The 23,376-nt window shown below is 44.8% G+C and overlaps 1 protein-coding gene across 3 annotated transcripts in view; it reads left to right on the plus strand.

Annotated features, from left to right (window-relative positions):
• The window catches only part of LOC139413815 (vitamin D3 receptor B), a 130,025-nt gene that overhangs the window by 60,122 nt on the left and 46,527 nt on the right, over positions 1–23,376 (plus strand). For all 3 annotated transcript variants that reach the window (XM_071161598.1, XM_071161599.1, XM_071161600.1), the window contains one exon: positions 14,080–14,227. In XM_071161598.1, the coding sequence (XP_071017699.1) occupies positions 14,080–14,227 (148 nt within the window). The remainder of the gene's footprint in view (positions 1–14,079; positions 14,228–23,376) is intronic.

The following is a 23,376-nucleotide window of genomic DNA, read 5'->3' on the forward strand; positions in this document are numbered from 1 at the left end:
GTTCAAGGGGGCCGAATACTTTCGCAAGGCACTGTATATAGGATATGTTCAAATGGCAAACCATTCAAAAACTCAGCAGGACTCCGGATGACCTCCCGCTTCGCACTGTACGTGAGACAGTCTCTGATGTCAACTGTTTATTGTCACTAAAAGAAGCCATTTTCCCCATGAAATCAGTGTTATTAAGGAACGTCTGACCTGGAAAGTTGACACTGTATTTTCATTCTGTAATCCTGTTTGCATTGGGAATGTCCTGTTTTGGAGGTTAAATGTATGTTAAACAGAGCCTTCATGTGGACTACACATAATGCATCGGTAAAATCATTTTTGTAACTAGAAAGGCCTAAGTCTTTAACCTGTTGCGTCGACCAAACCCGGATCCGGGATTCTATTTACAGACCTAAGCTCATTACCATAACGCAACGTTAACTATTCATGAAAATCGCAAATGAAATGAAATAAATATGCCATCTCTCAAGCTTAGCCTTTTGTAAACAACACTGTCATCTCAGATTTTCAAAATATGCTTCTCAACCATAGGAAAACAATCATTTGTGTAAAAGTGGCTAGCTAGCGTAGCATTTAGCGTTAGCATTAGCGTTAGCATCCAGCACGCAAGATTTCAACAAAAACATAAAAGCCTTCAAATAAAATCATTTACCTTTGAAGAACTTCGGATGTTTTCAATGAGGAGACTCTCAGTTAGATAGCAGATGCTCAGTTTTTCCAAAAAAGATTCTTTGTGTATTAGAAATAGCTCCGTTTTGTACATCACATTTGGCTACCAAAAAAAAAACGAAAATTCAGTCCTCAAAACGCGAACTTTTTTCCAAATTAACTCCATAATATCGACTGAAAACATGGCAAACGTTGTTTAGAATCGATCCTCAAGGTGTTTTTCACATATCTCTTCAATGATATATCGTTCGTGGAAGCATGGTTTCTCCCCTCAATCAAATGGAAAAGTACAAGCAGCTGGCGTTTGCGCACCGAATTCCACGCAGGACACCAGGCGGACACTTGGAAAATGTAGTCTCTTATGGTCAATCTTCCAATGATATGCCTACAAATACGTCACAATGCTGCAAATACCTTGGGGAAACGACAGAAAGTGTAGGCTCATTCCTTGCGCCAGCACAGCCATATAAGGAGACAATGGAAAACAGAGCTTCAGAGATTCTGCTCATTTCCTGCTTGACGCATCATCTTGGTTTCGCCTGTAGAATGAGTTCTGGGGCACTTACAGACAATATCTTTGCAGATTCTGAAACTTCAGAGTGTTTTCTTTCAAAAACTGTCAAGAATATGCATAGTCGAGCATCTTTTCGTGACAAAATATCGCGCTTAAAACGGGAACGTTTTTTATCCAAAAATGAAATAGCGCCCCTAGAGATCCAACAGGTTAAACTATTTTGTTATAGGTCTAAACACTGGGCTACACTTGACTATATTACTGTGTACTTTTCCATGATATGGTTTGATTGTTGTTCTTTCGTAACATCCATGGAAACGATCATATTGTAGGCTAAATACTGTCCTTATCTATATTTGGCCACAGATAAGCCATATTATAAAGTTACCATATAGACCTAGTGCTCTTTAAACATATTAACGTTTAATGTATGATTGATAGGCTTTGGTCCCACTATATGCCAATTAGTCACCTGCCCTAAAATGGCCCCCCGGTGGCTTGGTGCACCCAGCGTGTTGTCGTTCTCTGTGACCATTAACCCTTTGTGTGTACTTTTACATCTGCACTTGTGGAAGGTGAGGGTTACGTGGGAGTTGAGCTGGGGTGGGGGGCGAGCAACACAATATCTGTACGGTAAAATAATCTGGGGAAAATAGAAGATATAACTTTGACTTTTCCACCACAAGGCCCAGTCCTGTCACCACCATAACACAACCTTGCGCAGCAACACCACCTGTCTGGGGAGCTGCGCACTGTGAGTGGAGTGCTGAAAGATTTGTTTTTAGAAGAAATGCGCACAGATATGAAAGTTGGTCAAATTTACTCCAAAGTCTTCTAAAGTAAAACTTTGTCTTCGTGTTTCTTGGCTATTTACATTGTTTTGTTGACATGGTAGGTTGATTTTCAAAGTTTGAGTTTGCTTCCACTGCTAGCAAAGATACATAATTGGCCTCTACTAGTGAGATGGTCACAGACACAAATGAGGATTAGAGAGGCCTCATTACCCCTTAAAGGTGCAGCTGAATTTGTTTTTCTCATCCGTGATATTTTGGTTAAAAGACACAGAATATTACATTAAATTGAGTAATATATCACATTACTTCTTACTAGTAATACATTTCTTGTTTTTAGAAGCATTTCTAAGCGTGCTCATCTGTTTTTGTTGTAATTATGGCAAAAAAACGATTTTGTTTGGTAAATAATCTGAGTGGCTGGTAGTTTCTGGCCAAAGATAGTTTCTGGCCCTGGTGGTGTTGACGAGTAGAAGTCTCGTGCTGTGTCATGGTAGTAGAAGTCTCGTGCTGTGTCATGGTTGTAGAAGTCTCGTGCTGTGTCATGGTAGTAGAAGTCTCATGGTATTAGAAGTCTCATGCTGTGTCATGGTAGTATAAGTCTCATGCAGTGTCATGGTATTAGAAGTCTCATGGTAGTAGAAGTCTCATGGTATTAGAAGTCTCATGCTGTGTCATGGTAGTAGAAGTCTCATGCTGTGTCATGGTAGTAGAAGTCTCATGCTGTGTCATGGGAGTAGAAGTCTCGTGCTGTGTCATGGTAGTAGAAGTCTCATGGTAGTAGAAGTCTCATGGTATTAGAAGTCTCATGCTGTGTCATGGTAGTAGAAGTCTCGTGCTGTGTCATGGTAGTAGAAGTCTCATGGTAGTAGAAGTCTCATGCTGTGTCATGGTAGTAGAAGTCTCATGGTAGTAGAGTCTCATGGTAGTAGACGTCTCATGGTAGTAGAAGTCTCATGCTGTGTCATGGTAGTAGAAGTCTCATGCTGTGTCATGGTAGTAGAAGTCTCATGGTAGTAGAAGTCTCATGCTGTGTCATGGTAGTAGAAGTCTCATGGTAGTAGAAGTCTCATGCTGTGTCATGGTAGTAGAAGTATCATGTTGTATCATGGTAGTAGAAGTCTCATGCTGTGTCATGGTAGTAGAAGTCTCATGGTAGTAGAAGTCTCAGGCTGTGTCATGGTAGTAGAAGTCTCATGCTGTGTCATGGTAGTAGAAGTATCATGTTGTATCATGGTAGTAGAAGTCTCATGCTGTATCATGGTAGTAGAAGTCTCATGCTGTGTCATGGTAGTAGAAGTCTCATGCTGTGTCATGGTAGTAGAAGTCTCATGCTGTGTCATGGTTGTAGAAGTCTCATGCTGTGTCATGGTTGTAGAAGTCTTGTGCTGTGTCATGGTAGTAGAGGTCTCATGGTATTAGAAGTCTCATGCTGTGTCATGGTAGTAGAAGTATCATGCTGTGTCATGGTAGTAGAAGTCTCATGCTGTGTCATGGTAGTAGAAGTCTCATGCTGTGTCATGGTTGTAGAAGTATTGTGCTGTGTCATGGTAGTAGAAGTCTCATGGTATTAGAAGTCTCATGCTGTGTCATGGTAGTAGAAGTCTCATGCTGTGTCATGGTAGTAGAAGTTTCATGCTGTGTCATGGTAGTAGAAGTCTCATGCTGTGTCATGGTAGTAGAAGTCTCATGCTGTGTCATGGTATTGAGTATTGCTCACTATCTGGGCCGTGATATTGACTGGCTCTTCCAATCGGTGTTATAGCGTTGAGTAGAGCTGCATTCTGCATTACGGTGTTGAGTCAAGCTTCTAGCTCTTCTGCCGTTCATCGTTGTAAAAACAATCTGCCTCATAGTTGTGGTTACTCGTCGACATTGGGTCTTTCTTTGCCAAGGGTTGCATAGCAAAGGCTAGCTCAGGCCATCTTTTAGCCATATTCCCACAAATATGTGTTCATTTTCTGAGGATGCATCTTTCCCTCATACAGCCCACACCCAGTCTGTATTTATCAGCGTGATTCCCTTTTCATCTGAGAATGTTTTTATGCAGTAACACTAATTATGCAGTTCCACTAGCTTAGTGGTCAAATTCTGTAAACGTAGGCTGGATCATCTTTTTAAATCTAAGTGCATTGTATTTGGTACAAATCCTTCCAGAAGTTATCAACTTCAGCTGAATCTAGTAATACATGGTTTGGCTGTTGAACAAGTTGATGGTCTGGCTTTTTTATGGCGGTTTTGGAGCAGTGGCTTCTTCCTTGCTGAGCAGCCTTTCAGGTTATGTCGATATAGGACTCGTTTTACTGTGGATATAGATACTTTTGTACCTGTTTCCTCCAACATCTTCACAAGGTCCTTTGCTGTTCTGGGATTGATTTACACTTTTTGCACCATAGTACGTTCATCTCTAGGATTCAGAACGCATCTCTTCCTGAGCGGTATGATGGCTGCGTGGTCCCATGGTGTTTATACTTGCGTACTATTGTTTGTACAGATGAACGTGGTACCTTCAGGCGCTTGGAATTTGCTCCCAAGGATGAACCAGACTTGTGGAGGTCAACTTTTTTTTTCTGAGGTCTTGGCTAATTTATTTTTATTTTCCCATGATGTCAAGCAAAGAGGCACTGAGTTTGAAGGTAGGCCTGGAAATACATCCACAGGTACACCTCCAATTCACTGAAATTATGTCAATTAGCCTATCAGAAGCTTCTAAAGCTATGACATAATTTTCTGGCATTTTCCAAGCTGTTTAAAGGCACAGTCAACTTAGTGTATGTACACTTCTGACTCACTGAAATTGTGATACAGTGAATGATAAGTAAAATAATCTGTCTTTGTTGTTGGAAACGTTATTTGTGTCATGCACAAAGTCGATGTCCTAACCGACTTGCCAAAACTATAGTTAGTTAACAAGAAATTTGTGGAGTTTTAATGACTCCAACCTAAGTGTATGTAAACTTCTGACTTCAACTGTATATAGAGTGGGGCAAAAAAGTATTTAGTCAGCCACCAATTGTGCAAGTTCTCCCACTTAAAAAGATGAGAGAGGCCTGTAATTTTCATCATAGGTACACTTCAACTATGACAGACAAAATGAGAGAGAAAAATCTAGAAAATCACATTGTAGGATTTTTAATGAATTTATTTGCAAATTATGGTGGAAAATAAGTATTTGGTCACCTACAAACAAGCAAGATTTCTGGCTCTCACAGACCTGTAACTTCTTCTTTAAGAGGCTCCTCTGTCCTCCACTCGTTACCTGTATTAACCTGTTGCGACGACCAAACCCGGATCCGGGATTCTATTTATAGACCTAAGCTCATTACCATAACGCAACGTTAACTATTCATGAAAATCGCAAATGAAATGAAATAAATATGCTATCTCTCAAGCTTAGCCTTTTGTTAACAACACTGTCATCTCAGATTTTCAAAATATGCTTTTCAACCATAGGAAAACAATAATTTGTGTAACAGTAGCTAGCTAGCGTAGCATTTAGCGTTAGCATTAGCGTTAGCATTTAGCAGGCAACTATCACAAAAACAAGTAAAGCCTTCAAATAAAATAACTTACCTTTGAAGAACTTCTGATGTTTTCAATGAGGAGACTCTCAGTTAGATAGCAGATGCTCAGTTTTTCCAAAAAGATTCTTTGTGTATTAGAAATAGCTCCGTTTTGTACATCAAATTTGTCTACCAAAAAAAAATAAAAATAAAAATAAAAATAAAATTCAGCCCTCAAAACGCGAACTTTTTTCCAAATTAACTCCATAATATCGACTGAAACATGGCAAACGTGGTTTAGAATCAATCCTCAAGGTGTTTTTCCACATATCTCTTCGATGATATATCCTTCGTGGAAGCCTGGTTTCTCCTTGCTCTCAAATGGAAAAATAATTGTACCTGGCTTTGCGCTCCAATTTCGACGCAGGGACACCAGGCGGACACTTGGAAAATGTAGTCTCTTATGGTCAATCTTCCAATGATATGCCTACAAATACGTCACAATGCTGCAAACACCTTGGGGAAACGACAGAAAGTGTAGGCTCATTCCTTGCGCAATCACAGCCATATAAGGAGACCATGGAAAACAGAGCTTCAGAGATTCTGCTCATTTCCTGGTTGACGTATCATCTTGGTTTCGCCTGTAGAATGAGTTCTGGGGCACTTACAGACAATATCTTTGCAGATTCTGAAACTTCAGAGTGTTTTCTTTCCAAAACAGTCAAGAATATGCATAGACGAGCATCTTTTCGTGACAAAATATTGCGCTTAAAACGGGAATGTTTTTTATCCAAAAATGAAATAGCGCCCCTAGAGATCCAAGAGGTTAATGGCACCTGTTTGAACTTGTTATCAGTATAAAAGACACCTGTCCACAACCTCAAACAGTCGCACTCCAAACTCCACTATGGCCAAGACCAAAGAGCTGTCAAAGGACACCAGAAACAAAAGTGTAGACCTGCACCAGGCTGGGAAGACTGAATCTGCAATAGGTAAGCAACTTGGTTTGAAGAAATCAACTGTGGAAGGAATTATTAGGAAATGGAAGACATACAAGACCACTGATAATCTCCCTCGATCTGGGGCTCCACGCAAGATCTCATCCCGTGGGGTCAAAATGATCACAAGAACGGTGAGCAAAAATCCCAGAACCACACGGGGGGACCTAGTGAATGACCTGCAGAGAGCTGAGACCAAAGTAACAAAGCCTACCATCAGTAACACACTACGCCGCCAGGGACTCAAATCCTGCAGTGCCAGACGTGTCCCCCTGCTTAAGCCAGTACATGTCCAGGCCCGTCTGAAGTTTGCTAGAGAGCATTTGGATGATCCAGAAGAGGATTGGGAGAATGTCATATGGTCAGATGAAACCAAAATATAACTTTTTGGTAAAAACTCAACTTGTCATGTTTGGAGGACAAAGAATGCTGAGTTGCATCTAAAGAACACCATACCTACTGTGAAGCATGGTGGTGGAAACCTCATGCTTTGGGGCTGTTTTTCTGCAAAGGTACCAGGACGACTGATCCGTGTAAAGGAAAGAATGAATGGGGCCATGTATCGTGAGATTTTGAGTGAAAACCTCCTTCCATCAGCAAGGGCATTGAAGATGAAACGTGGCTGGGTCTTTCAGCATGACAATGATCCCAAACAACGAAGGAGTGGCTTCGTAAGAAGATTTCAAGGTCCTGGAGTGGCCTAGCCAGTCTCCAGATCTCAACCCCATAGAAAATCTTTGGAGGGAGTTGAAAGTCCCTGTTGCCCAGCAACAGCCCCAAAACATCACTGCTCTAGAGGAGATCTGCATGGAGGAATGGGCCAAAATACCAGCAACAGTATGTGAAAACCTTGTGAAGACTTACAGAAAACGTTTGACCTCTGTCATTGCCAACACAGGGTATATAACAAAGTATTGAGATAAACTTTTGTTATTGACCAAATACTTATTTTCCACCATAATTTGCAAATAAATTCATTAAAAATCCTACAATGTGATTTTCTAGATTTTTCTCTCTCATTTTATCTGTCATAGTTGAAGTGTAGCTATGATGTAGCTCATCTTTTTAAGTGGGAGAACTTGCACAATTGGTGGCTGACTAAATACTTTTTTGCCCCACTGTATATACCTGAGGCGTACAATGTATTAGCATAGCCTATGTGTATGTTACGTTTGCTATGACATGCTGTGGCTGTGGTTTGAGTGTCTTATTGCCTATTGGTCCACATATTTCATTATAGTGATTATGTTCCCCATACTCTATATAATATCTATGTGTGTATGTAAACTTCCGACTTCAACTGTATATAGGTAGGAGCTACCGAATGTGATTATGGACTAAATGGTTCTGGGGAACTACGGTAAGCTTCATAATGTAAAATAATGAGACAGGTCAAATGAAGATCGCAATCTGCTTCATCTTCTAACACATTGCACAAGTTGACTCCAGGTATTTACTTAAAGAATTGCTACAAATATGAAAATGTATTTAAAAACTTTAAATAAATACTTTCAACGTTATTGATGGTATTGAAAAACTCTATCTTGTGGCTTTTTCCAAATTTCCCGGTATACAGTATATATGGGATAGCGCCCAAGTCTAACACTTACGCCACCAAACATACCACCAGTGGTCTATTCACAGTCCCCAGTAAGACTAGCTGTTGCCATTGGCATTGACTAATGGGGATCCTAATAAATCTAAGCTTCAATGGATGTTTCTCAAATATTTTTATCAAACACATATTATCACGTTTTACATTTGTATCTATAGAGCATCCATATAATCTTATTGATTGTGATCTTAAAGGCAAAAGTGATACATATAGCCCCATATGTGTTTTGGAGGAGTTTATCACCCAGTCTTTCAGACACCTCTGGCGTATTCACTTTGCTGCAAGTGGTGATGGAGAGCTCTGTCAAAACAGCTTACATTATTCAGCTTGCCTCCTTACCTCATTGCTCATGATTTGTAAGTGTGTTTATATTCACATCAGTACAGTATTGAGATTGTCACCCTTCTTTGTCTCCCCTCTATCCCTCCTTCCTCCGTCCCTCCATCTCTGCCTCGGCTTTATTTTCACTCTGAGGAGGTGGTGGAGGAAACGCTACCCTTGCGTTGAGGATGCTACCCCTGCATTGGGGATTCTACCCCTGCGGTGAAGATGCTACTCTTGCAGTGGAGATGCTACTCTTGAGGTGGGGATGCTACTCTTGAGGTGGAGATGCTACTCTTGAGGTGGAGATGCTACTCTTGAGGTGGAGATGCTACTCTTGAGGTGGAGATGCTACTCTTGAGGTGGAGATGCTACTCTTGAGGTGGAGATGCTACTCTTGAGGTGGAGATGCTACTCTTGAGGTGGAGATGCTACTCTTGAGGTGGAGATGCTACTCTTGAGGTGGAGATGCTACTCTTGAGGTGGAGATGCTACTCTTGAGGTGGATATGCTACTCTTGAGGTGGAGATGCTACTCTTGAGGTGGAGATGCTACTCTTGAGGTGGAGATGCTACTCTTGAGGTGGAGATGCTACTCTTGAGGTGGAGATGCTACTCTTGAGGTGGAGATGCTACTCTTGAGGTGGAGATGCTACTCTTGAGATGGAGATGCTACTCTTGAGGTGGGGGATGCTACTCTTGAGGTGGGGGATGCTACTCTTGAGGTGGGGGATGCTACTCTTGAGGTGGAGATGCTACTCTTGAGGTGGAGATGCTACTCTTGAGGTGGAGATGCTACTCTTGAGGTGGAGATGCTACTCTTGAGGTGGAGATGCTACTCTTGAGGTGGAGATGCTACTCTTGAGGTGGAGATGCTACTCTTGAGGTGGAGATGCTACTCTTGAGGTGGAGATGCTACTCTTGAGGTGGGGATGCTACTCTTGAGGTGGGAGATGCTACTCTTGAGGTGGGAGATGCTACTCTTGAGGTGGGAGATGCTACTCTTGAGGTGGGGGATGCTACTCTTGAGGTGGGGGATGCTACTCTTGAGGTGGGGGATGCTACTCTTGAGGTGGGGGATGCTACTCTTGAGGTGGAGATGCTACTCTTGAGGTGGAGATGCTACTCTTGAGGTGGAGATGCTACTCTTGAGGTGGGGGATGCTACTCTTGAGCTGGGGGATGCTACTCTTGAGCTGGGGGATGCTACTCTTGAGGTGGGGGATGCTACTCTTGAGGTGGGGGATGCTACTCTTGAGGTGGGGGATGCTACTCTTGAGGTGGGGGATGCTACTCTTGAGGTGGGGGATGCTACTCTTGAGGTGGAGATGCTACTATTGAGGTGGAAATCCAGCCCAGTCACGGACCAGGATGTCTTGCTCCCAGGCAGACTAAATAACTTTTTTGCCCGCTTTGAGGACAATACAGTGCCACTGACACGGCCTGCAACGAAAACATGCGGTCTCTCCTTCACTGCAGCCGAGGTGAGTAAGACATTTAAACGTGTTAACCCTCGCAAGGCTGCAGGCCCAGACGGCATCCCCAGCCGCGCCCTCAGAGCATGCGCAGACCAGCTGGCCGGTGTGTTTACGGACATATTCAATCAATCCCTATACCAGTCTGCTGTTCCCACATGCTTCAAGAGGGCCACCATTGTTCCTGTTCCCAAGAAAGCTAAGGTAACTGAGCTAAACGACTACCGCCCCTTAGCACTCACATCCGTCATCATGAAGTGCTTTGAGAGACTAGTCAAGGACCATATCACCTCCACCCTACCTGACACCCTAGACCCACTCCAATTTGCTTACCGCCCAAATAGGTCCACAGACGATGCAATCTCAACCACACTGCACACTGCCCTAACCCATCTGGACAAGAGGAATACCTATGTGAGAATGCTGTTCATCGACTACAGCTCGGCATTCAACATCATGGTACCCTCCAAGCTCGTCATCAAGCTCGAGACCCTGGGTCTCGACCCCGCCCTGTGCAACTGGGTACTGGACTTCCTGACGGGCCGCCCCCAGGTGGTGAGGGTAGGCAACAACATCTCCTCCCCGCTGATCCTTAACACTGGGGCCCCACAAGGGTGCGTTCTGAGCCCTCTCCTGTACTCCCTGTTCACCCACGACTGCGTGGCCACGCACGCCTCCAACTCAATCATCAAGTTTGCGGACGACACAACAGTGGTAGGCTTGATTACCAACAACGACGAGACGGCCTACAGGGAGGAGGTGAGGGCCCTCGGAGTGTGGTGTCAGGAAAATAACTTCACACTCAACGTCAACAAAACTAAGGAGATGATTGTGGACTTCAGGAAACAGCAGAGGGAACACCCCCCTATCCACATCGATGGAACAGTAGTGGAGATGGTAGCAAGTTTTAAGTTCCTCGGCATACACATCACAGACAAACTGAATTGGTCCACTCACACAGACAGCATCGTGAAGAAGGCGCAGCAGCGCCTCTTCAACCTCAGGAGGCTGAAGAAATTCGGCTTGTCACCAAAAGCACTCACAAACTTCTACAGATGCACAATCGAGAGCATCCTGGCGGTCTGTATCACCGCCTGGTATGGCAACTGCACCGCCCTCAACCGTAAGGCTCTCCAGAGGGTAGTGAGGTCTGCACAACGCATCACCGGGGGCAAACTACCTGCCCTCCAGGACACCTACACCACCCGATGTCACAGGAAGGCCATAAAGATCATCAAGGACATCAACCACCCGAGCCACTGCCTGTTCACCCCGCTATCATCCAGAAGGCGAGGTCAGTACAGGTGCATCAAAGCTGGGACGAGAGACTGAAAAACAGCTTCTATCTCAAGGCCATCAGACTGTTAAACAGCCACCACTAACACTGAGTGGCTGCTGCCAACACACTGACACTGACTCAACTCCAGCCACTTTAATAATGGGAATTGATGGGAAATGATGTAAATATATCACTAGCCACTTTAAACAATGCTACCTTATATAATGTTACTTACCCTACATTATTCATCTCATATGCATACGTATATACTGTACTCTATATCATCGACTGTATCCTTATGTAATACATGTATCACTAGCCACTTTAAACTATGCCACTTTGTTTACATACTCATCTCATTTGTACATACTGTACTCGATACCATCTACTGTATCTTGCCTATGCTGCTCTGTACCATCACTCATTCATATATCCTTATGTACATATTCTTTATCCCCTTACACTGTGTACAAGACAGTAGTTTTGGAATTGTTAGTTAGATTACTTGTTATTACTGCATTGTCGGAACTAGAAGCACAAGCATTTCGCTACACTCGCATTAACATCTGCTAACCATGTGTATGTGACAAATAACATTTGATTTGATTTGATTTGAGATGCTACTCTTGAGGTGGAGATGCTACTCTTGAGATGGAGATGCTACTCTTGAGGTGGGAGATGCTACTCTTGAGGTGGGGGATGCTACTCTTGAGGTGGGGGATGCTACTCTTGAGGTGGGGGATGCTACTCTTGAGGTGGGGGATGCTACTCTTGAGGTGGGGGATGCTACTCTTGAGGTGGGGGATGCTACTCTTGAGGTGGGGGATGCTACTCTTGAGGTGGGGGATGCTACTCTTGAGGTGGGGGATGCTACTCTTGAGGTGGGGGATGCTACTCTTGAGGTAGGGGATGCTACTCTTGAGGTGGGGGATGCTACTCTTGAGCTGGGGGATGCTACTCTTGAGCTGGGGGATGCTACTCTTGAGCTGGGGGATGCTACTCTTGAGCTGGGGGATGCTACTCTTGAGGTGGGGGATGCTACTCTTGAGGTGGGGGATGCTACTCTTGAGGTGGGGATGCTACTCTTGAGGTGGGGGATGCTACTCTTGAGGTGGAGATGCTACTCTTGAGGTGGGGGATGCTTCTCTTGAGGTGGAGATGCTACTCTTGAGGTGGGGGATGCTACTCTTGAGGTGGGGGATGCTACTCTTGAGGTGGGGGATGCTACTCTTGAGGTGGGGGATGCTACTCTTGAGGTGGGGGATGCTACTCTTGAGGTGGGGGATGCTACTCTTGAGGTGGGGGATGCTACTCTTGAGGTAGGGGATGCTACTCTTGAGGTGGGGGATGCTACTCTTGAGCTGGGGGATGCTACTCTTGAGCTGGGGGATGCTACTCTTGAGCTGGGGGATGCTACTCTTGAGCTGGGGGATGCTACTCTTGAGGTGGGGGATGCTACTCTTGAGGTGGGGGATGCTACTCTTGAGGTGGGGATGCTACTCTTGAGGTGGGGGATGCTACTCTTGAGGTGGAGATGCTACTCTTGAGGTGGGGGATGCTACTCTTGAGGTGGAGATGCTACTCTTGAGGTGGAGATGCTACTCTTGAGGTGGGGGATGCTACTCTTGAGGTGGGGGATGCTACTCTTGAGGTGGAGATGCTACTCTTGAGGTGGAGATGCTACTCTTGAGGTGGAGATGCTACTCTTGAGGTGGAGATGCTACTCTTGAGGTGGAGATGCTACTCTTGAGGTGGAGATGCTACTCTTGAGGTGGAGATGCTACTCTCGTGGTTGTGATGCTACTCTTTCAGGCCATCAGAAACATGTTTACAAAATGTGGATCTGGGTTTTGAGTCACCTCGACCTAACAAGTCAATTACTGCGTTCTGAAGGTATTGAATCACCTGTAGTCTTTGATTTAATCAGGAGAAAGACAACTCTCACGCTGTTGCTGAAAAGGTTTCTAGCAAACCTGACTTGCCTGTGGGATTTTGGCAACTGGTGGCCTGTGACACTGTTCTGCGTTGACTATAACATTTTGGGCAAGAAATTAGACTCGTTACGTCAAACAATTTGCACCTGGAAATGTACTACCTTCTTCTCTGACACACACACACACACACACACACACACACACACACGCACACACACACGCACACGCACACGCACACGCACACCCATCTTGTGAGAGTGAATGTTATTCCAGTTCACCTGTTCTGATATATTTCATAAAATATGAAAAACCCAGTGCACTGCTTGGTATGCATTCCATCCTATGGTGTTTGCATGTTTAGTTAAAAATACAAGTAATGTCCTCTTTGGAACACAGACAAATGAAGAGCATAAAAAAAATAGCTCCCATGCCTACACCCCTGACACACACACACAACCTTTGATACTCTTGTCTGTTTGTGCTACAAGCTTGGCACACCTGATTTGGGGCGTTTCTCCCATTCTTTTTTATTTATTTAATATATTTTAGAATAAGGCTGTAACGTAACAAAATGTGGAAAAAGTCAAGGGGTCTGAATACTTTCCGAAGGCACTGTATATACAGGAGCCACAATGCAGCCATCGGAGGTCATAGGACAGATCACATACTGACTAATCCATCTGAGTTCATAGGACAGATCACATACTGACTAATCCACCAGAGGTCATAGGACAGATCACATACTGACTAATCCATCTGAGTTCATAGGACAGATCAAATACTGACTAATCCACCAGAGGTCATAGGACAGATCACATACTGACTAATCCACCAGAGGTCATAGGACAGATCACATACTGACTAATCCACCAGAGGTCATAGGACAGATCACATACTGACTAATCCACCAGGTCAATGGTCACAAAAGTTCATTTTTCTCTCTTTCCCTCTCTCTCTCTCTCTTTCTCTGTAGTGATGGAAAATACGGCTGTGAGTACCTCCACTCTGGCCAATGAGGAGTTTGACAGAAACGTACCACGGATCTGCGGTGTGTGTGGGGACAAGGCCACCGGTTTCCACTTCAATGCCATGACCTGCGAGGGCTGCAAGGGTTTCTTCAGGTACGGACACACACACTCCTGGCAACAACAAGCCCTTTTGTTGTGGGTATACACACACACACACACACACACACACACACACACACACACACACACACACACACACACACACACACACACACACACACACACACACAGAAAGCTACTTTACGCCCAGTCGTCCACGCTTACATAAGAGCACGCAAAAACATACTGTGTCATACTATGCATGCTTGTTCAAGCGCCCAGACATGCATACATTTACAGTTCATCACACGCTGAAGCACACACACGCACTGTACACTCAACTATTTAAAGTAAGATGCACCAAATGACCTCTCCTCTATGTGTGTGAATGTGTGCATGTCTGTTTTCCTGCATGGGTCCATTTTTCCACAGCTCATGTGTAACACCTCTTCTCAGAGTAGAGCAGGCAGGCCCATTTCCCTAGCGACTTCAGACTCCACACAGACACTGCTTGTAAACATGCTGCTGGAGAGCCAGTACTGTTCTTCCTTCAGACAAGCCTGTGTCAACCCAGTTCATGTATAAAGACAAAGACTGAAAAATTAGTATTCTTTCCATACTTATGTCCCAGCAGCCCTTGGCTTACACTTTGTTTTCAGGCAGGTGTGTGTGTGCGCATGTTTACAGATGTAGGATATTAATTTGATCATCCTATTGCAGGAGAATGTTCCTACAATGCAGGAAATGTAAAACATGTATTTGAGATATGAAAAGGCTTCTGAACTTTTCTATTTCCACTTTGACATTTCAGACTTGATTTTCCCTTATGAAAAATGAAAAATGTCCATTAATTATAATCCACATAATAATTCACATTTCCTCATGCTGCAGGATTATTTTCCTGCTGTAGCGAACTGGCTCAAATTAAGATTCTACATCTGTATGTGTGTCAGAGAAGGAGGAAGAAGATATTTCTTAACATATTTACAGTAATTACACGTATGGGTGTTTGTGTGTGTGTGGGAGGGGGATATATGCGGGGGGGTGTGTGTGCACGTCCGTGTGTTTGTGAGTGCACGCGTTTGAATTTTTCCACGTGGTGTTACAGCCTGAATAGAAAATGTATAACATTTCGATTTTTTTGGTCGCTGGCCTCAACACCATACCCTATAATGCCAAAATGGAATTATGTTTTTTTTAAAACATTTTTACAAATTAATAAAAAATTTAAAGCTGAAAAGTCTTCAGTCAATAAATATTCCACCCCTTTATTATGGCAAGCATAGATAAGTTCAGGAGTAAAAATGTGCTTAAGTTACATAATGAGTTGCATGGCATCACTGTGTGCAATAATAGTGTTTAACATAATTTTTGAATGACTACCTCATCTCTCTACCCCACAAATACAATTATATGTAAGGTCAAGCAGTGAATTTCAAACACCGATTCAACCACAAAGACCAGGGAGATGTTCCAATGCCTCGCAAAAAAGGGCACTTATTGGTACATGGGTAAAACATTGAATATCCCTTTGAGCATGGTGAAGTTATTCATTACACTTTGGATGGTGTACAAACACCCAGTCACTACAAAGATACAGGTTTCCTTCCTAACTCAGTTGCCGGAGAGGAAGGAAACCGCTCAGGGAATAAACTGAGGTCAATGGTGACTAAAACAGTTACAGAATGTAATGGCTGTGATAGGAGGAAACTGAGAATGGATCAACAACATTGTAGTTACTCCACAATACTAAACTAAATGACAGAGTGAAAAGAAGGAATCTTGTAAAGAATAAAACATTTCCAAAACATGCATCCTGTTTGCAACAAGGCACTAAAGTAATACTGCAACAAATGGGGCAAAGCAATTCACATTTTGTCCTGAAAACAAAGTGTTATGTTTGGGACAAATCCAATAAAACACATTACTGAGTACCACTCTCCATATTTGTAAGCATATTGGTGGCTGCATCATGTTTTGGGTATTTGTATGTATTAGGGATTCCCATTAGCTGTTGCCAAGGCAGCAGCTACTCTTCCTGGCATCCAAGCACATTAAGTCACTTACACTACATATAAATAAAAAAAGATTAAAAAAAAGATTAAACAGTATCATATAACAGTATTACACATCTACATACAGTTGAAGTCGTCATTAAAACTTGTTTTTCAACCACTCCACAAATTTCTTGTTAACAAACTATAGTTTTGGCAAGTCGGTTAGGACATCTACTTTGTACATGACACAAGTAATTTTTCCGAACAATTGTTTACAAACAGATTATTTCACTTATAATTCACTGTATCACAATTCCAGTGGGTCAGAAGTTTACATACACTAAGTTGACTGTGCCTTTAAACGGTCTTTAGAAGCTTCTGATAGGCTAATTGACATAATTTGAATCATTTGGAGGTGTACCTGTGGATGTATTTCAAGGCCTAACTTCAAACTCAGTGCTTCTTTGCTTGATATCATGGGAAAATCAGAAGAAATCAGCCCCCAAAAAATTGTTGACCTCCACAAGTCTGGTTCATCCTTGGGAGCAATTTCCAAATGCCTGAAGGTACCACATTCATCTGTACAAACAATAGTATGCAAGTATAAACACCATGGGACCACGCAGCCATCATACCGCTCAGGAAGGAGACGCGTTCTGTCTCCTAGAGATGAACGTACTTTGGTGCAAATCAATCCCAGAACAACAGCAAAGGACCTTGTGAAGATGCTGGAGGAAACAGGTACAAAAGTATCTATATCCACAGTTAAACGAGTCCTATATCAACATAACCTGAAAGGCCACTCAGCAAGGAAGAAGCCACTGCTCCAAAACCGACATAAAAAAGACAGACCACGGTTTGCATCTGCACATGGGGAAAAAGGTTGTACTTTTTGGAGAAATGTCCTCTGGTCTGATGAAACAAAATTAGAACTGTTTGGCCATAATGACCATCGTTATGTTTGGAGGAAAAAGGGGGAGGCTAGCAAGCCGAAGAACATCATCCCAACCGTGAAGCATGAGGTGGTAGCATCATGTTGTGGGGGTGCTTTGCCGCAGGAGGGACTGGTGCACTTCACAAAATAGATGGCATCATGAGGTAGGAAAATTATGTGGATATCTTGAAGCAACATCTCAAGACATCAGTCAGGAAGTTTAAGCTTGGTTGCAAATGGTTCTTCCAAATGGACAATGACCCCAAGCATACTTTCAAAGTTGTGGCAAAATAGCTTAAGGACAACAAAGTCAAGGTATTGGAGCGGCCATCACAAAGCCCTGACCTCAATCATATAGAACATTTGTAGGCAGAACTGAAAAAATGTGTGCGAGCAAGGAGGCCTTCAAACCTGACTCAGTTACACCAGCTCTGTCAGGAGGAATGAGCCAAAATTCACCCAACTTATTGTGGGAAGCTTGTGGAAGGCTACCCGAAGCGTTTGACCCAAGTTAAACTATTTAAAGGCAATGCTACCAAATACTAATTGAGTACTGACCCAGTGGGAATGTGATGAAAGAAATAAAAGCTGAAATAAATCATTCTCTCTCTACTATTATTCTGACATTTCACATTCTTAAAATAAAGTGGTGATCCTAACTGACCTAAGACAGGGAATTTTTACTAGGATTACATGTCAGGAATTGTGAAAAATTTAGTTTAAATGTATTTGGCTAAGGTGTATGTAAACTTCCGAAGTTCAACTGTATCTACAATACAAAATATAAAATACCACCATATTACAATAGACTTCCCCTGGGGAATTCCTGATTCTTACTGGATTATGTTGGAGAGGCTTCCATCGAAGAACACCTTCTGTGTTCTGTTAGACAGGTAACTCTTTATCCACAATATAGCAGGGGGTGTAAAGCCATAACCTGTTTTTTCCAGCACTAGACTATGATCGATAATGTCAAAAGCCGCACTGAAGTCTAACAAATCAGCCCACAAAATAGTTTTTATCAATCTCTCGGCCTATCATTAGACAATTGTGTAAGTGCTGTGCTTATTGAAAATCCTTCCCTATAAGCATGCTGAAAGTCTGTCACTTTGTTTACTGTAAAATAGCATTGTATCTGGTCAAACACAATTTTTCCCAAAAGTTTACAAAGGGTTGGTAACGGGCTGATTGTTCGGCTATTTGAGCCAGTAAAAGGGGGCTTTACTATTCTTGGGTAGCGGAATGACTTTTGCTTCCCTCCAGGCCTGAGGGGACACACTTTCTAGTAGGCTTAAATTGAAGATATGGCAAATAGGAGTGGCAATATCGTCTGCTATTATCCTCAGTAATTTTCCATTCAAGTTGTCAGACCCCGGTGGCTTGTCATTGTTGATAGGTGAAAAAATGGTTGTCTCTTCCACACTCACTTTACAGAATTCAAAAGTACAATGCTTGTCTTTCATAATTTGGTCAGATATACTTGGATGTGTAGTGTCAGTTTGTTGCCAATGAAGAAAATAATTAAAACATTGAACAATCAATAAATGTGCAAAAATTTCAAAATAAATCAATTCACTTTGTCGTTAAGGGTTATTGTGTGTAGATGGGAGGGAAAAAGGTGTATTTAATTGTTTTCAGGCTGTAACACCACAAAATGTAGAATAAGTCAAGGGTTATGAATACTGTCTGAAGGCACTGTATGTCCTAACATATTTACGGTAATATGCGTGTGTTGCACTGAATATCTTTGTAGCATGACCCTCTCTCTCTCTCTTTCCCTCTACTGGCATGTGTGCATGTTTGTGCTTCTTTGAGTAGGAACCAGAGAAGAGGTGAAGGACATCAATATTTATGGAATGACACCGTGATTACACATTTCGGTCACTACTAACTGATTGATAGTAGTGCCGGGACGATAAACCGGAAAAGACCAACACCAACCGAACAGACCACTTATCAAGCACCTAATGCTGATATAGTTAAATATAAGTAGCCTATACTAGAGAAATGTGAAGTTTGAAATGAAATGCGTCTGCTAGTACAGTGATTTGGCAAGGTTTTCACCCCCTTTGGCTCCTATTTTGTTGCCTTACAACCGGGAATTAAAATAGATTTTTGGGGGTTTGTATGATTTGATTTACACAACATGCCTACCACTTTGAAGATTCAAATATTTTTTTTTATTGTGAAACAAGAAATAAGACAAAAAAACAGACAACTTAAGTCTGCATAACTATTCACCCCCAAAGTCAAGACTTTGTAGAGCCGCCTTTTGCAGCAATTACAGCTGCAAGTCTCTTGGGGTATGTCTCTATAAGCTTGGCACATCTAGCCACTGGGATTTTTGCCCATTCTTCAAGGCAGAACTGATCCGGCTCCTTTAAGTCGTATGGGTTCCACTGGTGTACAGACATCTTTAAGTGATACCACAGATTCTCAGTTGGATTGAGGTCTGGGCTTTGACTAGGCCAAATCCCCTTAAACCACACAAGTGTTGCTTTAGCAGTATGCTTAGGGTCATTTGTCCTGCTGGAAGGTGAACCTCCATCCCAGTCTCAAATCTCTGGAAGACTGAAACAGGTTTCCCTCAAGAATTTCCCTGTATTTAGCGCCATCCATCATTTCTTCAATTCTGATCAATTTCCCAGTCCCTGCCGATGGAAAAACATCCCCACAGCATGATGCTGCCACCATTATGCTACACTCTAGGGATGTTGTTGGTGTTGGGTTTGCTCCAGACATAGCTATATCATTGATGGCCAAAAAGCTACATTTTAGTCTCATCTGACCAGAGTACCTTCTTCCATATGTTTGGGGAGTCTCCCACATGCCTTTTGGCGAACACCAAACATGTTTGCTTATTTTTTTCTTTAATTAAGCAATGGCTTTTTTTCTGGCCACTCTTCCGTAAAGCCCAGCTCTGTGGAGTGTACAGCTTAAAGTGGTCCTATGGACAGATACTCCAATCTCCGCTGTGGAGCATTGCAGCTCCTTCAGGGTTATCATTGGTCTCTTTGTTGCCTCTCTGAGCCCTCCTTGCCTGGTCCGTGATTTTAGGTGGGCAGCCCTCTCTTGGCAGGTTTGTTGCAGTACCATATTCTTTCCATTTTTTTATAATGTATTTAATGGTGCTCCGTGGGATGTTCAAAGTTTCTGATCTTTTTTTATAACCCAACCCTGATCTGTACTTCTCCACAGCTTTGTCTCTGACCTGTTTGGAGAGCTCCTTGGTCTGCACGGTGCATACTTTTACAAGGCACTGTATGTGCTTACTGTCAATTGATAGGTATAACATTGAAGTAGTAGTTGGAGTTTTAAGTAACTGTGATGCACATGAATGTTATAAACGTATTGTTCTATTTGTCATTATTGTAATAATTCAGCTCAGATAGTCACAAGGAAGGTCATAGGTCATCCAGTATAACGTGTGGCAAAAGGGTCACGCTGCTTTCAGCACCATATTTAAGGACATTCATCACATTCCTCCGCCTCTCTCTTTCTACTTCTCTCCCCCCGCCGCCATTCTCTCTCTTTCTACTTCTCTCCCCCCGCTCTCTCTCTTTCTACTTCTCTCCCCCCGCTCTCTCTCTTTCTACTCCCCCCGCTGCCGCCATTCTCTCTCTTTCTACTTCTCCCCCCCGCTCTCTCTCTTTCTACTTCTCTCCCCCCGCTGCCACCACTCTCTCTCTTTCTACTTCTCTCCACCCGCTCTCTCTCTTTCTACTTCTCTCCCCCCGCTCTCTCTCTTTCTACTTCTCTCCCCCCGCCGTCTCTCTTTCTACTTCTCTCCACCCGCTCTCTCTCTCTTTCTACTTCTCCCCCCCCCCGCTCTCTCTCTTTCTACTTCTCTCCCCCCGCTGCCACCACTCTCTCTCTCTTTCTACTTCTCTCCCCCCGCTGCCACCACTCTCTCTCTTTCTACTTCTCTCCCCCCGCTCTCTCTCTTTCTACTTCTCTCCCCCCGCTCTCTCTTTTTCTACTTCTCTCCCCCCGCTCTCTCTCTTTCTACTTCTCTCCCCCCGCTCTCTCTCTTTCTACTTCTCTCCCCCCCCGCTCTCTCTCTTTCTACTTCTCTCCCCCCGCTGCCACCACACTCTCTCTTTCTACTTCTCTCCCCCCGCCGCCACTCTCTCTCTTTCTACTTCTCTCCCCCCGCCGCCACTCTCTCTCTTTCTACTTCTCTCCCCCCGCCGCCACTCTCTCTCTTTCTACTTCTCCCCCCCCCCCGCCGCCACTCTCTCTCTTTCTACTTCTCTCCCCCCGCTCTCTCTCTTTCTACTCCCCCCCCCGCTCTCTCTCTTTCTACTCCCCCCGCCGCCGCTCTCTCTCTTTCTACTTCTCTCCCCCCCCGCTCTCTCTCTTTCTACTTCTCTCTCCCCCCCGCCGCCACTCTCTCTCTTTCTACTCCCCCCGCCGCCGCTCTCTCTCTTTCTACTTCTCTCCCCCCGCTCTCTCTCTTTCTACTTCTCTCCCCCCGCTGCCACCACTCTCTCTCTTTCTACTTCTCTCCCCCCCCGCCGCCACTCTCTCTCTTTCTACTCCCCCCGCCGCCGCTCTCTCTCTTTCTACTTCTCTCCCCCCGCTCTCTCTCTTTCCACTCCCCCCGCCGCCGCTCTCTCTCTTTCTACTTCTCTCCCCCGCTCTCTCTCTTTCTACTTCTCTCCCCCGCTGCCACCACTCTCTCTCTTTCTACTTCTCTCCCCCCGCTGCCACCACTCTCTCTCTTTCTACTTCTCCCCCCCCGCCGCCGCTCTCTCTCTTTCTACTCCCCCCCCCCCCGCTCTCTCTCTTTCTACTCCCCCCGCCACCACTCTCTCTCTTTCTACTTCTCTCCCCCCCCCCGCCGCCACTCTCTCTTTCTACTTCTCTCCCCCCGCTCTCTCTCTTTCTACTCCCCCCCCCCCGCTCTCTCTCTTTCTACTCCCCCCGCCGCCGCTCTCTCTCTTTCTACTTCTCTCCCCCCCCGCTCTCTCTCTTTCTACTTCTCTCCCCCCGCTGCCACCACTCTCTCTCTTTCTACTTCTCTCCCCCCACGCCGCCACTCTCTCTCTTTCTACTCCCCCCGCCGCCGCTCTCTCTCTTTCTACTTCTCTCCCCCCGCCGCCGCCGCTCTCTCTCTTTCTACTCCCCCCGCCGCCGCTCTCTCTCTTTCTACTTCTCTCCCCCGCTGCCACCACTCTCTCTCTTTCTACTTCTCTCCCCCCGCTGCCACCACTATCTCTCTTTCTACTTCTCCCCCCCCGCCGCCGCTCTCTCTCTTTCTACTCCCCCCCCCCCCCGCTCTCTCTCTTTCTACTCCCCCCGCCACCACTCTCTCTCTTTCTACTCCCCCCGCTGCCACCACTCTCTCTCTTTCTACTTCTCTCCCCCCGCTGCCACCACTCTCTCTCTTTCTACTTCTCTCCCCCCCCGCCGCCACTCTCTCTCTTTCTACTTCTCTCCCCCCCCGCCGCCACTCTCTCTCTTTCTACTTCTCTCCCCCCACTCTCTCTCTTTCTACTCCCCCCCCGCTCTCTCTCTTTCTACTTCTCTCCCCCCGCTGCCACCACTCTCTCTCTTTCTACTTCTCTCCCCCCCACCGCCACTCTCTCTCTTTCTACTCCCCCCCCCCCCCGCTCTCTCTCTTTCTACTTCTCTCACCCCGCTGCCACCACTCTCTCTCTTTCTACTTCTCTCCCCCCCGCTCTCTCTCTTTCTACTTCTCTCCCCCCGCTGCCATCACTCTCTCTCTTTCTACCTCTCTCCCCCCGCCGCCGCCGCTCTCTCTCTTTCTACTTCTCTCCCCCCGCTGCCACCATTCTCTCTTTCTACTCCCCCCCCGCTCTCTCTCTTTCTACTCCCCCCGCCGCCGCTCTCTCTCTTTCTACTTCTCTCCCCCCCTGCTCTCTCTCTTTCTACTTCTCTCCCCCCGCTCTCTTTCTTTCTACTTCTCTCCTCCCGCTGCCACCATTCTCTCTCTTTGTACTTCTCTCCCCCCGCTCTCTCTCTTTCTACTTCTCTCCCCCCGCTGCCACCATTCTCTCTCTTTCTACTTCTCTCCCCCCGCTCTCTCTCTTTCTACTTCTCTCCCCCCCCGCTCTCTCGCTTTCTACTTCTCTCCCCCCGCTGCCACCATTCTCTCTCTTTCTACTTCTCTCCCCCCGCTCTCTCTCTTTCTACTTCTCTCCCCCCCCGCTCTCTCTCTTTCTACTTCTCTCCCCCCGCTGCCACCACTGTCTCTTTCTACTTCTCTCCCCCCGCCGCCGCCACTCTCTCTCTTTCTACTCCCCCCG

Source organism: Oncorhynchus clarkii, chromosome 7 (genome assembly GCF_045791955.1).
Source record: "Oncorhynchus clarkii lewisi isolate Uvic-CL-2024 chromosome 7, UVic_Ocla_1.0, whole genome shotgun sequence".
Lineage (NCBI taxonomy): Eukaryota > Metazoa > Chordata > Actinopteri > Salmoniformes > Salmonidae > Oncorhynchus > Oncorhynchus clarkii.